This window comes from Seriola lalandi, unplaced genomic scaffold (assembly GCF_002814215.2).
Source record: "Seriola lalandi dorsalis isolate HSWRI2012SDOR001 ecotype SW California unplaced genomic scaffold, Sedor1 jcf7180002054508, whole genome shotgun sequence".
Classification (NCBI taxonomy): Eukaryota; Metazoa; Chordata; class Actinopteri; order Carangiformes; family Carangidae; genus Seriola; species Seriola lalandi.
In genome coordinates this window covers 63,545-80,486 of record NW_019525061.1, presented here as the reverse complement: position 1 = coordinate 80,486, position 16,942 = coordinate 63,545, and the positions used below count along the sequence as shown (strand labels likewise).

The window sequence follows — 16,942 nt, the reverse complement described above, 5'->3', positions numbered from 1 at the left end:
CACAGGTGTTTCCCATTGCCAGTCGCAGTCCCTCTCGCCCCAACACCAACGTTGTTTTAAGGCAGAGGACTCTGGGCTCCGTCCACAGGCTTCTGACAAGCCATCGGGCCCATGTTTATCGGCACGCATAAAACTGCATTCATCGCAGTGTCTACTCGCTCAGCCTCGAGGGACGACACATGGTTTGGACATTAGTTCATCCCTCTGAATGGAGTAAAAGACAATCTGTGAGGCCTTTAGCCATCACGGGGAGAGAGCTGAGATGTAGGACAGGGGATGAAAAACAGACAGCATCATCGACCGTATACAGTAGTTGCTTCACAAATACTATATAGAACAAGTGCAGTGTGATTAGGCTGTTACCATACCTGTGTTAATGGGAGTGGCATGCATGCAGTCATCTTGATAATTTCATTTGAGTGTGCCCTGAGGTGAAGCAATCTTTATTTCATCAGCTCAAAGCAGTTTATTTCATTAAAACGTCTACTTGTCCATCAGTAAGAACCTGTTCCTTTTGAGATAAGCTGGTGGAGTTCATCATAATTGCAAATGTTTGCCCATAATGTAAAGACCTTGTGGGGTCTAGTATTCTTCGAGATGAAAAGGTTGTCATGCATACAAATCAGAACAAGTGACAGTAATTCCTGCCAACATTTTTCGATTAGAGGCAATTCATAAAGAAGTGTCAGAGTTGCTCTGACCTGCAGGGCATTATAATTTGGCCTCAGGATTTATTTCAAATGTCTGCTTTTATAGGTATTCTAAACAGATAGTCTCCTCTAAAAGTCAAAAATATATTCTTTTACATGTTTGTGTCTTTGTCTTATTTCTCTTAAGTGGCTGACATGCCAGCAATTTTACCGGACTTCAGGCACTAAGGCTTGAAAATGAGTCCTCTTCTTGCCATCACTTCTAATTTGATTTTCTGACTTCTACTTCTCCCGCCTCCCACACACTTACAGTATGCACATTAATGTACACAGCGGATCACACATGCGTGCGAACACACACTTTCACACACATCCACACCCCCTCTCCCACACGCATCTCATGGAGTAGCAGCTGAGAAGGGACGAACTGACAGAGATTGCCGGGTAATTCAAGCCAACATGATTGACTTTATGATCACTTTAAAGCCCCAACTAGTCTTTATGTTTTCAAGAAATGCCAAAAGTTTCCAGCACAAAAGTGGCAGGGAATCAGGCATGAAGAGAACAAGAGGTAGAAAAACCCTACAACTGCTTCACTTCAGAGCCCACCTCCCTCCCTTCCTTCTTCCCTCACTCTTTCCCCCTTGGCACTTTTAATGGCATAAAATTATGGGCCTGCAAGAGCGACAACAACTGTCTAGGTTTAAAACATAATACGTTGACAGGAGTGACACGGCCATTTTCTCCTCCTCCATTAGCGCTGAGACGTGGCCACCTCCTTCTGCTCTTAGAGAAACCGACCGCAGTGGCAGGCCATAGTTGTCAGACGTCATTTCCTCTGTCATTACCCGCTGACACACTGACTGCTGCTGCTTTCAAACTGACACGCACAGAAATGCAGAAATATTATCAAGGTGTCTAAAAGTATTTCAAGAGTGGTCTCTCTGTCTCTCATTATAACATTAATGCACACTAATCACTAGCTGGATGTGAACATCTGAAAAGTCTCCAAACAGATCAAAAATATTTATTGTCCTGGGAGAGGGCTGCACTGTTACATTCAATACCAAGACCTGCTGTATGACATCACACCTCACCCGCCGCGAGCTTTTCTTCTTACCTTTCCTGGACAAGTTGGCCCCTTTCCACCCATTTGCACTAGATCAATAATTGATTATTATCAACAAAATTGACAACGAGCGATAAACAGTGAATCACTTAAACTAAAATGCCAAATGTTTCTGGTTCCAGCTTCTAAAATGTTGAGGATTGCCAGAATTTCTTTTACATTCTTCTTTCAAATTGAAAACCTCTTGGTTTTTAGATGTCACTTTTGTGCTCTGGGACATTATGATGGCTATTTTCTTTACTATTCTCTGACATTTTATGGACGGACTGACGTTCATGGAAGTAATTGATGACTGGAGTTTCACGCATATTATAAGATTATAGATTCCTTTTCACTTCTGCATCGCTTCCAAGTAACAGACCAAGTTTAGACCCAAGCAGAGACATACTGTGTACAGCCATGACGAACACTGACCTCAAATGTGTCATCAGCACTCCTAATGATAGCGTAACTGTTGTGTTGAGAAACCTCCTCTCATCCCTGCAGGATCCACGGGCCAGTTCAAACTTTGTCTCATGAAATCTGTCCCACGGCGCAAGGGCCTCAGCTTCTGAAACTGTAGATCTATCTGTCAGCCAAACATGTCGGCCACATTCTGTGCTGTTTGCTTCTGTGGCTCTAGGGAGAGAGAGAGAGAGAGAGAATATGAGAGGGAGAGAGATCTATAATTCAAATAAACAGGAAGAGGATTATCACTCATAAGCTGCATAAGAACTTCACTGAAGAATGTTGGTTTGCTGAGACCATAAATAAACAACGTCTCTACGAAAAAGGAGAGAAGGACCTCCTTGTTCTGGTCTCAGCTTGTCCTAGCTTAATAAGTCTGTTATTGTTGCTTTAACTATGTTCTCCCTTACACGCTGAGTTGCCCCAGTAGCACACTGTTGCAGAGCTGAGTCCTTTGTTTGGCTAATGTCCTGTGGTGGCTTCTGATTGGTCTAAATGACCTGTGACACCTCATTAGCTCCTCAAGTTGGCCTCTCTGCATTATATTATTAATGGCGACATTGAAAACAGTAGCCATATTAACGACCTCACACTTAATGATGTTGGTTTTGATTAACGTCACCAACACCAAAATGACAGTGAGGTTAATGGGAACTTTGAACGGGACCTTTAACACACACACACACACACACACACACACACACACACACATATACATACACGTGCTGTAACTATGCATGCTCGTACACAAACACGCACACATTAACATCTTCCCTATCGTGGCTGATATCATCTTACTGGGGATTTGGGTGGTTATCACAGTGAGCATGAAAAATAAGACTGAACGGCGCAGGAAGCCTCCACTGACTTGTCTATACAGAGCCTCATTAGGGACATTGATGGATGGGCTTTTGCCACCACTGGGCTCGCCCAGAAAAGCTCTGGGTATTATTAGTGTTTGTGTGTTTATAAACTGACACTTAATTACAGGTGCAAAATTATGCCACATACATTAACAAGTTACGGCCCATTGAGTGTAAAGCAGCCTGGATATTTAAGAGAAAGAAGCAGTGGAATTACAGCACTGTGACCGAGAATTGGTCAACGCTTGATGATTTAATACTCCAATGACATAAGGAGAGACATAAATAATGTGTTTGGCGATTTATAAATCCTTTAATAGTATTTTATTGCGGGAAATATAAATTTAGAGGCAACCAAAATTAGGGCTTCTTCAGGGAAAATACATAAAATCAAACCATTTCAAATCTGAAATACAGGAACTGGCAGGGTATTTATATTTTTTTTGGGGGGGGGAAATCAAGATATTCCTCTTGTGTCTTCTTGTAAAAAGAGAAGATCTTTTTTTTCTCCTTTGTATAGTAAAAGAGCTGAAATTATAGTTAGAAGAATAAAATGCTTAGTCACATTTTTTCCTCCATTCTCCCAAGTTACAAAGCTTTTCAGCTTGAGTCCAGATGCAAACACAAGTGCTGTGTTTTCACATTCAGCCAGCAGTTTTGAAAGAGAGAACTACATCAACACGAGCATATCAGGAACAGACCTCTTGCAAAAAGCGGCCACTCTAATACTTTGAGTTTCATACACATCGACATACCAATAAAAATATTTCAAAAAAAGTGAAATTTGCAACATCTTCATTAGAATTTAGGGGAAGAAACAGCTGATTTTTATTGCACTAGTGAGCCTTATGCCATAGAGAACTCACTTCCCTTCCTCTTCACACACACTGCTGTAGTTGTGTATTGGATTTACAGCTGATAGTTTACTTTTATACCAGAGGAGGTCATACGATATGATATTTTCTGTTTCCCAAAATGGCTTCAGCCAAGAGCCAGACATATAAAACACACTCCTGACAGCGATACATTTCACGTGATGACACTACTCTGAAACAATCTCGATATTGCCTTTCTCTATCATAAACAAAATCTGACCACAGTTCTGTTCGCCGGTACATGTGTGTGTGTATGTGTTGTCGATTTGTCTATCCAGTATGTGCGCGAAGGGGGAGGTATGGCAGAGGGACATAGAGACAAAAACTCTCTTATTCTCTAAGGTAGACAGAGTAAGTGGATGGGTTCACTCTGGGGAGAGCGGTGGGAATGGTTGTAAAATGCACAACTCCATGGTAACTGAAGGAGATGTGGCTCTGCTGAGAAAAGAAACAAAGCGAGCGAGAATAGGCAGGAGACAGGAAGGAGCGGAGGAAGGAGAGATGGGCTGAGAAAGAGTGGAGGAAGGAAGAGTGAGAGAAGAAAGAAAGCGAGGGGAAGGGAGGCGAGCAGACAGACAGAAAGGGATGGAACAGACGTGGGGGAACTCTGGCAGGTGCTTCATCATCTGCTAAGGCATTGTCGGGCCGCCCGTAAACAGTCATTGGGCTTCTCGAGGGAGCAACCTTCTCCATAACTAGCACAGGTATAAATCTGCCTCTTAGCCACTAAATTAGACACATTCTTGAGAGAGTCTCACTCGGCAAGTACTGCACAAACCTGAGGGAAAAAGGAAGACAGAAAATTAAGCTAATCCGCTGAGGGTAGTAAAGGAGGTGCATGAATAAGGTATAGCCTGTGTGAATTTAACCAGATGGCCACTTTGATCCATATGAAAAATTGTTAATGTTTTCTCAAGCAAAGCTGTTATGAATAGTTTCTTTACACTGAGCAAGAATTAATTTCCCCCCACCATCTCAAAGAGCTGTCAGTGCATCATGTGTAAGTGCCTGCTGTGGCTCAAAGCCGAGGGCCAGGTCCAAGGTCTGCGCTCCGTCACCTCCTCACAATGTTTATCCTGCATTACGACTCTGAAAACAGCAACACACCCATGATTCTTTTTGTGTTGGGTTTTTTTTTTTTTTTTTCGGGAACAAATTTTTCTTACCTATAAAGTGGTGACATTGTGTGACAACATGACACTTGGATATTGTTTTAACACTTGCAGGGGCTGGTGATAGCGAGGAAAGGTTGGTGCAAAAAAAAGAAAATACACCAAAAGGGAGTGATCTAGTGTTCTGACCACATTAAGTTTTTACTGCTGTGTGTGTGTGTGTGTGTGTGTGTGTGTGTGTGTGTGTGTGTGTGTGTGTGTGTGTGTGTGTGTGTGTGCAACCATATGCATGTATTGCACGACTCAGGTCTGTGAAGAACATTACACTCTAAAAATAACAGGAAATTATGTGGATTTTCACGAGAATTTTCTTATATGATGAAAGGCAGTGTGAATAAAATTTCTATCTAAAAAAAAACCCTACCTGTGATACATACACATATACACTGCGTATACCACATATACACACTTTTACATGAAATGGAACACAACGAAAATGTCAAGTGAGGTAAAACAAACCAAAATAGTAACAAAATGTTATTTGATGAAGGAAGGAATTGTTTACACGGTGTGTATTTACATATGTGCTCTGCTGAATGCTATCTGCTGCTTTGAACAACTTTTCTTAAGTCAGAGGTCACATTTGTCATCAAAAAAAAAAAAAAAAACCCTGCAAACATGAAACTGAAGTGCGCTGCGATGTGTTGTAACAGGATGCTAATCTCCCCCCCCCCCCCCCCCCCCCCCCCAACACTCCATTTGTATTTGCTGAAACATTGCCTCACTCACAACCTGTTTGCTTAAATGGCACTTTACTCAGTCATGTTTTCTAAAGGTATCCTGTGGGTCCAAGGCGGTAAAAAGTAGGTTAATGTGCAGGTATTTCTGTGATAGGTTATAATAAAAATAATAATAATAGTCCTTATTTGAAAAATGATGTCTTTTATGGAAAAAGTCACCTTCATGTATTAATCATAGACAGTGCAATGATGGGAATACCCTCTAAGCCTCTCACACTGACAGGCTTGAAACTGATTTTTGATCGTATCAGTATAAAAAATAGATGAGAAATAAAAAAGCAGTTTATTTTCAATATTTAAAAAATCTTTAGTACTTTTTAAATGATAGGGAATTTGCACAATGAACTGCATATAGACCATTTCATACTAGAAGTCTCAGGCTTTGTCAGTCCCCCAGTTTAACATGGCTATTTTACTAGTTCCCCTCTCACAGAGCTCTCACAGAGTTCCTCAAAAAAAAAAAAAAAAATCCCCACAGGACTTTTTAACATTCTAATAAAAAGATTTTACAGAGTGGTGCGAGTGTGAATTTTTGGGGATGATGCCATGGAAAAAAGAAAAAGAGGTGAGCACAAGATTGTTAGTGAGGGACAGGAAGAATAAAGCAAAGGTGGTGAGCATATTTTACCCATAAATCAAGAAGACACCATGTCACATCACACAGTAAGTTAAGTTTAACTTGGCTGGATAATGCTGAGCAATGGGAAAATGATTCCCAATATTAGATCAAAGCCGCCTCACTGAGTTAATGCTGCTGTGCACTTCAGTATGAACAAACATTATTAAAATAATCATGCTCATGTGTAAGTGTTTAACATACTTCAAAGCTAGAAAAGTGTTTTTCAGTTCAGTAAAATTTTAAACTCACATTTTTGTTGTTAAAAATGTCATCATATTTTCTATGATTGATCACACAGACAATAGTGCATACTAAATCAACCAAGCCATAATCAGCCTTTGATACAATAAGCCTAGTGCAGACAGAAATAATCCACTGGCCACCTTCTTAATGAATAATTGATGCCCATCTTAACAGGCTAATGAATGAATGTGGTTTGGGTTTGAGTGATAGCCCTCTCGTTGGAGAGCTATCCCAGGAGGGACGGGGCACTGGAGACGGAGGTGCCATCCTCTATAACCTGCATAATTGGTCATTTGACATGAGTGACTTGACTGTGTGTGTCCGTGCATCTGCCACTGGAGAGTGACCCTTTTTACCCTATTGTTTATTAGCACTGTTCCAGGTTATCACATCAATTAGGGCTGGGATAACAGTGATCAGGAAAGGAAAACAAAAAGTATAAAAATGCATACTATTAGCTGAGGAAATGGAGGATCAGCTCAGTGATGGCAAGGATTAGAGAGTGCTCTTTCGCCCCTTTGCTAAATATATTCAAGAAAGAATAAATACCGGAGATGTAATTATAGAACGGGATGAAAAAAGCGACAGATGCATAAAAGGGTTTTGTTTTTAACAGTGCACGCTGTGTATCTCAGCTAAAAAAAGCAGTGAAGAGAGGTGACAAGGCTCCAAGGCTGTTCCCTGTGTGCATTCGTGTTGGGCTTGTCCAAACAATCATACTTACATTTTAGCACTATTATGCACACACCCTATTTCCACAGGTCCGATAACATTCTCACTGCAGTTTCGGTGTGGCACTCTGACTAAACAATTCCTTATTGACATGAGCTCTGGCCTCACAATGGCCACAAAACATCAGGGTTCCTGTTTTTGTTGACACTGTTTGAGCCCTCCATTGAAGGCGAAGCCACTGTGGACACAGCAATGCATAATTGGAGCTCTCTGTCATGCAATACAACAAATCAGCCCTTTAAATGTTTGAGCATGATAAGGCAGAGAGAAGGCACACAGAGGGGGAGCGGGACAAAGACAGGGGGAAGTCAGGTGAATGGAAGTGTGGAAAGTTGATGGAAATGGAGAGTTAAGAGAGACTGTGGAGTCGAGCACCACTAGGGGACAGTAGTAAGTCACGGACGGCAGCGGTGCACGTGTACGTGTGCGTATGCATGAGAGTGTGTGTGCGGCAAACAGTGAACAAAAGACTTTCTTTGTTGCACTCTCAGATAATAAAAGAATTCAGAAATAGCTACTTGACTGCTTTAGAAAAGATCTTGACAATGCGTTGGCCCATAATGCACAGGAACAGCTCCAGATTTACATAATCATATGTAATGTAAACCACTACGAGGCTCCGCAGCCAACAAACAAACTGACTGGGGAGAGGGTGACAGAGGGAGAGGGATCCGCTTTCCCCCCCTATGGACTTTATATACTTACTAAAAGTACATTTTGCTTCATCTGCTCACAACAATAGGACAACGTTTGCAAATTGTGCGGGTTTGATGATTCCACAGAAAATAACCTTCTCAGGTAAACACCTAAATATACTGAGAGGCGCCAATTTGAGGCATAAACTGTATTTCTCTATTTACTTTAAATGATTCATGGCTTTAATTATTGCTCTCTCCTGAAGAAAGAAGCTCACTATTTAATGCTGACTCCATACTGACAATAGTTCAAATAGCAGAAATTATATCTGGTATAAAAAAAAAAAAAGGAAGCTTGTGTGTTAATGAGACACAAAAATACAGAGTCCTTTTCTCTGAGCAAAGACCAAGATGAATGGCCAGACGATTTCACACTGTTACTTGAGGGATTACTATTTACTGTATATCTGTTCTCTTTGTGTTGTATGTTAAAAAGGGTCATTTGTCTGGTAACTGGTTAAACCAGAGAAGTTAACACCTCCACATACCTCTGATGTTAGATATAACTGTCAGGAAGCAGCTAGTGTTTCTTTTTTGCTATGGTAACCAAGGACATATATTCAAAACATGCTGCCTCCTCTTCCTCCCCTTCCTCCTCCTCCTGCTCATCTACCTCCTCCTCCAGCAATTAAAAGCAGAACAATAACAATATTCACCAATGACAGCGGCGTCTGTACAGTAGTTATGCCCTTCGTTAGTTTCACAATGTTCCTCATGAATTAGTTAAGTCTGTTAATTGCACATTTATTACACTCAAGGCCACAGAGAGATACACTAAATGGCTCTGGAATTGAGCACGTATAGGAATCATGAAAAATAAATTAAGCTTTTAGATCACAGTTTAACCTTGTGTGGCAAAAATAAGTCCTACAAATTTTATTTACTTCCATTTAGTCTGAGGAAAGTGAAATTTTTTTTTAACCAATTATTTTGTTGGGAAAAAAAGGGGCAAATTCCCAATCACAATATTTTACTTTAAGTCTGTTTTTCAAAACTATGCGAGCAGGACTCAGTGAAAAATCATAGATTAAGAAATAATAAAATTAGATTTTAGACACTTTATTTTCAAGTAAAAAAAAAAAAGCTACAACTAACAGCCTAATAGCCCTAATTACTCCAATATTTACATTTCTCTTCCAAAACAACATGGTGACGATCATATTTATTCAGAGACAAGAAAAATAAGGCAAATATCAAAATCATCCGGCAGCATAATCTCTTTGTGTTTACACTTTATCATCGCCTTTTCTGATCTCCGGCGTGTTTCATTATAGAGTGACGTTTGAGTGACACTGCGCCGGCTGTCACAGCCATGTGCTGAGGTTCCCTCTCATTTCCAGCACCAACAATAATAATGACTATTCTAGTACTAGCCCCACTATTTGTGTTATTGTTGTGCGGTGTCAGACACAGGCCCTGACGTTTGCTGTGCTATCAGCAGGAGTGTACAAATACAAACACATTTGCCTGAGTTATTGACCTTTATCTCCCCACTTTCTTGACAGCCTTCTCCAGTTATTGACAATACAAACACATGGGACAACGCATAACCTTTCATTTACAGAGCACTCTCTCTCTTTTTGTCTCTCTCCCTCTCCCCTTGCTCGTTCTCTCCCTCAGTCTGTGTCTCCCTGCTCTTGCAATTTGTTTAAATAAAATGGGGCAGACAATGGTACTGCTCATTTCTGCCATTTTTCTTTCACTCCAAATTTCAGAGGATAATATCATTAGACCGATACAATGGCTGCTATTCAGCCTTAGATACACAGATATTTCAAGTATTCAATATAGTTTTGACATGCTGACATTAGGGGAGAGTGTTGTTTCCCTATTTGTTTGCTTACAATGTCGATTCTGTCATAAATCTTGAATTCCTACGGCAAGATGTTTGTCTTTATGATGTTCAAATTACCGCAGAAATATAAACATGGTCAGTGCAGTCAAAAACACGAACAATATGCAGAAGATGTATAAATAATTTTTTTTTTGAAAAACTAAAAATTGCTACTGTTGAGAAATAAATATTTACACTGTATATATGTAGTATTTACATTTATGCTTAAATACATAGGGAACTATATAGAGAGTAGTTCTATTTATGCAGAATGAGGAACAACATAATTATTCTGAAAATGGGACTGAATCTATAAACCCATAATAAACAGAATAATTTACTGCATCTCAATACAGCATTGAATAACAATGGTCATAAAAACCACTAGTATTCCACTAATGATTCTCCTCCAGGATTTATTGTGTTTTTCAATGTGTGTCCTCCTGCATTTCAGTGTGAAAAATAGCATACATAAAATACGGGTGTCCCCACCAGTCAGCCCCTCTGCAGGTACTTCAGAGCCCCAAAATTAAATTTTAAACAATCCAGACCAGTGTTTGGTGACCATGGTTAATCATCAAGAAACAAAGACATCAAACAATATTTGATAATGAGAAAAATGCCTCCAGGATATTAGGGGATGGGGGGAGAGCACAGCGTGAGCCTCGGCAGCAGAGCTAGGTAGAGAGGCCAGACCAGACACAAGCCGCATTCACATGTCTGTGTGTGGTGATGGTGGGTGTCTGTGAGTGTGTGTGTGTGTGTGTCTGACACACACAAAAAACCACACGTGCATGCACAAGCGCACACTCCAATCTCATGCACATACGCACATGCTTGTATGTACACACGCAGAAACACAGACACCTATTATGGAGTTAAAAAGCCATTAAAACATTGCCTCTTTTTTAAAGTTCATGACGAGATAATTAGAATTCAGTGTATGGAGCCAGTGGTGAGATTACAGCTTTGCGAAATTGTGCTTCATTTTGAACTTCACTGCATCACGCCTCAACCCAATTATCTGCAGTTAAAATGGCTTAGTGAGGCTCCAAACTGTGACTGACAAAAAATACAGATGAACCAAAAAACTTTTGTTTAGAGATAAAAGTGATTATTTTCCCTAAATTTTTTCGAAAATGCTGGATATCAATTTGATGTATCATTCAGACTAAATATCATAACATTTGAATGATACTGAAATACCTTAAAAGTGTATTTATATACTGGAAACTTGAATATTTTAAATATTCACCTATTGAAAAAACTCATAATTCTTAAAAAAGAAAAAAATCATGAATTTATACTTCTATGATAAATTCTATAATAAACGTAACAGAATGCTTTCATTTTTCATCAGGCTGGTGTAATTAGTGCTAACTAAAATAAGAAGTTGGGCAGACAGGGAAAGGGAAGGAGGGGAAGGGGGTGTTGGGTAATGAGGAGAAAATGTTTTTTTCCCGTCTTCCTCTGTCACACTGTTATTGGGTTATCCTTGATTGACGCGGCGTTAACGGTCTGGCCAAATCGAGGCAGATCCAGCAACCTAGGCCGAACGGCAGCATGTGCAGCCACCTCGGTCATGCAAATTGCACCCGGGCAACCCGTTGACTATGATTAATGAGCCTGGGCTGCAGCCTTTGTTTCCGCGTGCAGCCGTTTAGAGTGAAATACAATCCCAAAATATTATCAATCCCCTATTAATCCAGTAAATTTGTTCACATTGCACATGTTGTTTTGAGCAATTTACAGCCAAATGTGTTGCCTGTGTGTTTGCATGTGCACGTGTGTGTACGTTATGGGGGTGAGCACAGTTGCATTTAATTACATGTCGTCTAATTAAATTCATTAAAGGATAATAAAATAAATGGAAGAAACAGCTTTGAAAGCTAGGGTGAAACACATGTGTCTTGTCTCCCATGATGTAAAATATGGATGTGGGATTTTCAGGGGCAGTCATGCTGTTCAGAGGGGAATGCATGAATCCGATACCTTGCTAATACTACAGGCATTTCCTGGTTATGGCTTCCCTCATGTTTAAACTGTGATTTTTAGAGCTGAGATCCCAGACTCCCTAAAGATTGGAGAGCAATTCTGTGGTGCAGAGGAGTGAAGTCACTGACTTCACAAGTGGGAAAAAAAAAGAAACATTATGACAGTAGTTCTGACGATCTAGTGTAACAAAATGCTCTCTATGTATGGTGAGTAATATCACTGGACGTGGTAAGGAGGGACTAATGTGCAAGACATGGGAGGGCTTGCAATTTCCTTAAACTGTGCGATGAGTAAAGGAAATTACACAACCTCTCAAATCTTAGATTCATTGACTGAAGATGCTGTCGATAAAAAACTATTTCTCACGCACGCACACATTTTCTCCCCTCCACAGCCACATGCTTCCCCTCTGCTGCAAGCAAAATGTAAATGTTTTCCAGGCATTAAGGTATATAAGTGCCATTAGTGGCACGGTGCTTAGCACTACAATGGTGTGCCGAGAGCAGTGGAGCAGAGATCAGTGCAGCGTCTCCTGGATATCAGAGGGAGACATCCTTTGTAAATTCATCTCCCACTGTGAGCAGTCTTCACAGCTGGTTAACAGCACGGTGTGTACCACTGCCCTGTTTACACGCAGCCTCCAAAGCACTCGTATTTTCCCCCTGCATCCTTTCCCTGTATCCCCTCCATCGCCTCGCTCTCTCCTTCAGCTCTCATCGCAGCCCACTGTGGCTCGCCTAGCCATCAAAGATGCACACAGACACAAACTGATTCAATGCAAGGGTGTCTGCGCACACTGAGTACACACACACACACACACACACACACACACACACACACACACACACACACACACACACACACACACAAGGAGACACCTACACACAACAAAATCTCTGATCCCCCAGCTTTTGGAGCCATTACAGTACACTGCCTTCCAACCCCTTCTCTGATTTTTATCTTTTTATACCATCACATTACACTGATCCTTTTATACCTATTACACACGCGGCTCCCCACCAAAAACCCCTGATCCTCTGATACCTAGATGAGTAAACTGCTCCTCCTGCCCCTGACCTCAGCCCTTTGTAGCAATCAGGCCAGACTTCCTCAGAGGCCCAGATCTTATCTGGCCATACCAATCCCACTACACAGCTCCCTTTTGTAGCCACCACAGAGTGCTGAGCCCTTTCAGACCCAGGGACTGTGCCGGTGAACACATAGCCCGAGACCTCAGCTCATCTCAGACATCATACTACACTGCCCAACAACAATGAGCTCTATTTTCTGATGCACCACAGGTCAGATAGTCTTTCTGCTCACCGATGCATTGTTCACTTACAATGGAGGAAACCAGCGATGCTGTTGTCAAAAGAATGTTAGACTCGACCATAGAATTACTTGATATCGTCATACGGGCTCACAGACAGCACCAATCTAAGTTGAGATATTTGTGCATTTTAAGAATAATTATTTGTGGGGATGATTTTTTTTTTTTTGCAAAATTATGGAACAATTTCTGGTATGCTTTTCATGACAGTAAAAGAAAACAAACAAAAAAAACATTAAAAAAATTATTTTGAAACTCACCATAAAATGAGACCTGAGACTTCACTGCATCTGTATGTAAAGACAGAAGGTTAAAGATGAAATCTATTAGACTGAGGTTTAGCACTGTTCAGAGAGTAATTACAAAACAATGTCATTGTTAAATTATATTGAGCTCAAGGGATGTATTTGACAAATTAGGTCTTAAAGATTTTAGTCTTATCTCAGGGTTATCTAAAATCAACACTCTAGAGAGAATCATGCAGTTCAGAGGGAAAGAAAGAAACAAAATTAATCATTAATCAACTATTGACCATTTTCCCTCAAATATCAGTTTGCATTAGAAACTATTAAACAGATATTTCAATTGATTTTAAAAGCATTTTGGAGTTACAAGCGTAGTAGGCAGAGCAAACATTTATCCTTTTAATTCAAAATTATTCTTCTATGATTTATAAAGCTTCTGAGTCTTTTCTACCACACTACTCTACAGTTTATCATTGTCCTTGGTCTCATTTGCATATTTCTGCTGGGGGCATTTAAAGCTCTACCTTCACTGGTGAGGTGAAAGGTGTTGATCATTTAGGGGCCCACAGCTGAGGATGGCCCACAAAAATTCCTGCAGGTTGTAAGAAATAATTAAGGAAAGCCCAGACCAATATTCTCTCAGGTGGGGGGGTGGGGTTCCTATCCACGCCTCTGATTGAGCCACTGCAAAGATGAAAAAAAAATCCAATATATACACATCAGTGATACTTACTGCAGTGCAACTTGGTAAATTTCTACAGGCTATGTCATGTATGGCTAAATTCACAATCACTGCACTTCATATGGATATAGTAGTTAAAGATGCTGTAATTTGGAGGTGGATTGTAAAGACACTTTGTTTTAACTGGTGCTCTCTGGTAAGATTTTTCAATTTCTTATAGGCTATATTTAAAATGAAAAAAGCAGCAGTATAAACATAAAAGCCAGGCCACTGAAGTTATGTCTCAACCTCCAGTACTGCCTCTAATATAAATCAGATTTTTAATTATTAAATATTCACCCTGTTTTAAATTTCTGTTTAAATCATATGCTTTTTGTTACATCAGACTATAGGATACAGTACCACATCCAGGTACAAACAATTTGGTCAAAGCTAAAGAGCAGTCGTGTAGGGATTCAAGCATCAGAAGCACCAGCTAGACCATAATCTTACAGCATTTGCACTGCTTTGTCTCTGCTGTTTTCCTAAATTAATGCAAAAAAGGCAGTGTGTCGTTAAAACGTGTTAAATCAGTGACACAGCTATCCGTGGAGTGGCAGTACTCATTATACTGTACCACATACACACACGGAAAAGCGCTCCTTCTCTCCGTGCCTCTTTTTCTCCGTCACTCTCTCCTCCACCAAATATTTTCCCCAGACCGCACGGTTCATGTATTTCAGACAGTTTTTTGTCCTGTTGAACTGGAAAATACTTGTTTGACAGGAGAGCGTGTATCTGTTCATTTCTGGTACCTGTTTTCTGTACGTATCGCTTGCAGCTGATGAGAACGCGATGCGGTGAGCAGCATGTCATAGCTGGACACCGCCCCCTGGATGCTAAATAACCAATCATCCGCTGGTATACTCAGCTTCATGGATCAATCGACCAATCAACGCGCTGCTCACACAAAAGTAACCTCTTCAACTTCCTAGCGGGAAGCAGCTACCGGGGAACTGTCCACAGACAGCAGGAATCACTGGTAAACTATCCTTTTACATATTTTTAATTATTCTGGGGTCATATTTGATGATGTACTGCATTAAATAGCCACACAGCAATCCTTCGAAGATCAGACATCGTGTTTTATGTCAATATATGCTTTTAGATTTTCGCGTTAGCCATAACATAAAGCTAAGTTTACTTAGCAATGCAGGTGCAGCTGTTTATGACAGCTGTCAGCCACCTGACATGTTGTTTACCTCTCAAACTCTCTCCCTTTTCGCACAGGTAGATGCAGCAGCTAATCAAAGGAAGATGAGACTATCCCGAGCTGAATATAAAGAGATAGTGAGGTGGACTGAACAACTGAGACCCACACGACAATGTATGAAGATGCTCAAGGAAAGATTTCCAAAGTAAGTGGTTACACACTGAATTTATTTTGTGAGCTTTCTTTACATGTGAGGATTTATTGTGTGTAGCGTCTGTAGTTGTATGTTTATGTGTGACTGAGTGAAAAGACGGAACATCTCTGCATGAGAATCTTTAAACCATACTTTGTACATTATCAATCAAAACATTATGTGTTTGGGTTTAAGTAAAATAATTTATACACATGAGAGCAAGTTAAGGTAAATTCAGTGATAAATTTATCATCTGTCTATCGATCAACTCCCCATAGCAACTTCATTTATTGCTGTGTCTCTTTTTATCTTTTGATATTAAATATTTATAATCCCATTTAATTCAATTGTTATGATCACTAATTAATTCCATAAAGGTTCCTGCAGAAGCCTTCACCACAGCATTAGCCAGTGTTTTGCCATGCAGCGCCTGCACACCCAGAAATCGAAGAGAGAGGTTAATGGTTGTGTTTGCCTTTCTCCTTGACACTGAGGGCCCTCACTTTATTGAACGTAACATGTGTAATCCCCCAAGGCCACCAGGACACCATGGCTGATCCCGTAGAGGTCACTTACAAAGTCGCATGTATTTGGAGCTTCCTACTTCCATTGTGCCCTAATCACCAATCTAGAAGAAGGTATAAGGTCCCCAAAGGGGACTCAGCGGAGCTTCAGCTAACCTTTGTTCTCACTGTCAGCATTTTACAGAATATGTCATGCGTATAAAGTGCATCCAATATCCTGTATGTTTAGGCACCAACACTAGGAGGCCATTCTCATGTTTATTTTGATTTTTCCTTCTCCTTTTGGTTTCCTAATCCAAACTGTCTTTAGCAAACAGTCCGAATGCCAATTTTTCAAAAAGTGGTACTGGTGGGCGTAATAATTAAAGGAAAACACCGGACCGCTTTCATTCCAATAATTCTGCACGATCTCTCTCTCCAGGAAGTGCTGGCTCTTTTGTTTAGTCTTGCTGGTTATTGTTATTATTTCGTTCACCATAACCAATCTTGGGGAGGCCCTTGCTCTTTAAAATCCCTGAGTCTCGTCACTGCGCCTGACAGACAGGCATGGCAGCAGTGTTTTCACAGCCTGCAAAATTATTCTGGTTGTCCAATCAGCTGAGCTGGGCTCTGGAGGGTTAGTGATTGGACTGGCAGGAAATCAGGCTCTTAAGACATAACATATCGACTAGGCCATCCATCATCTCTTAGCATGCGCTCAGGCACGGCAGTCAGCCACCCCCGCCCCACACCCCTCCTGTCCCCTCGGACTGTGTGGGAGCCCTGCCACTGCGTAAATATTG

At 40.7% G+C, this 16,942-nt stretch overlaps 1 protein-coding gene across 1 annotated transcript in view; it reads left to right on the top strand.

Annotated features, from left to right (window-relative positions):
* The first annotated feature begins 15,167 nt into the window (after positions 1-15,167).
* cdin1 (CDAN1 interacting nuclease 1) overlaps positions 15,168-16,942 on the top strand; it is a 55,613-nt gene continuing 53,838 nt past the window's right edge. The window contains exons 1-2 of the mRNA XM_087175840.1: positions 15,168-15,272; positions 15,521-15,648. Coding sequence (XP_087031966.1) covers positions 15,548-15,648 — 101 coding nt within the window. The 5' untranslated portion in view covers positions 15,168-15,272; positions 15,521-15,547. The remainder of the gene's footprint in view (positions 15,273-15,520; positions 15,649-16,942) is intronic.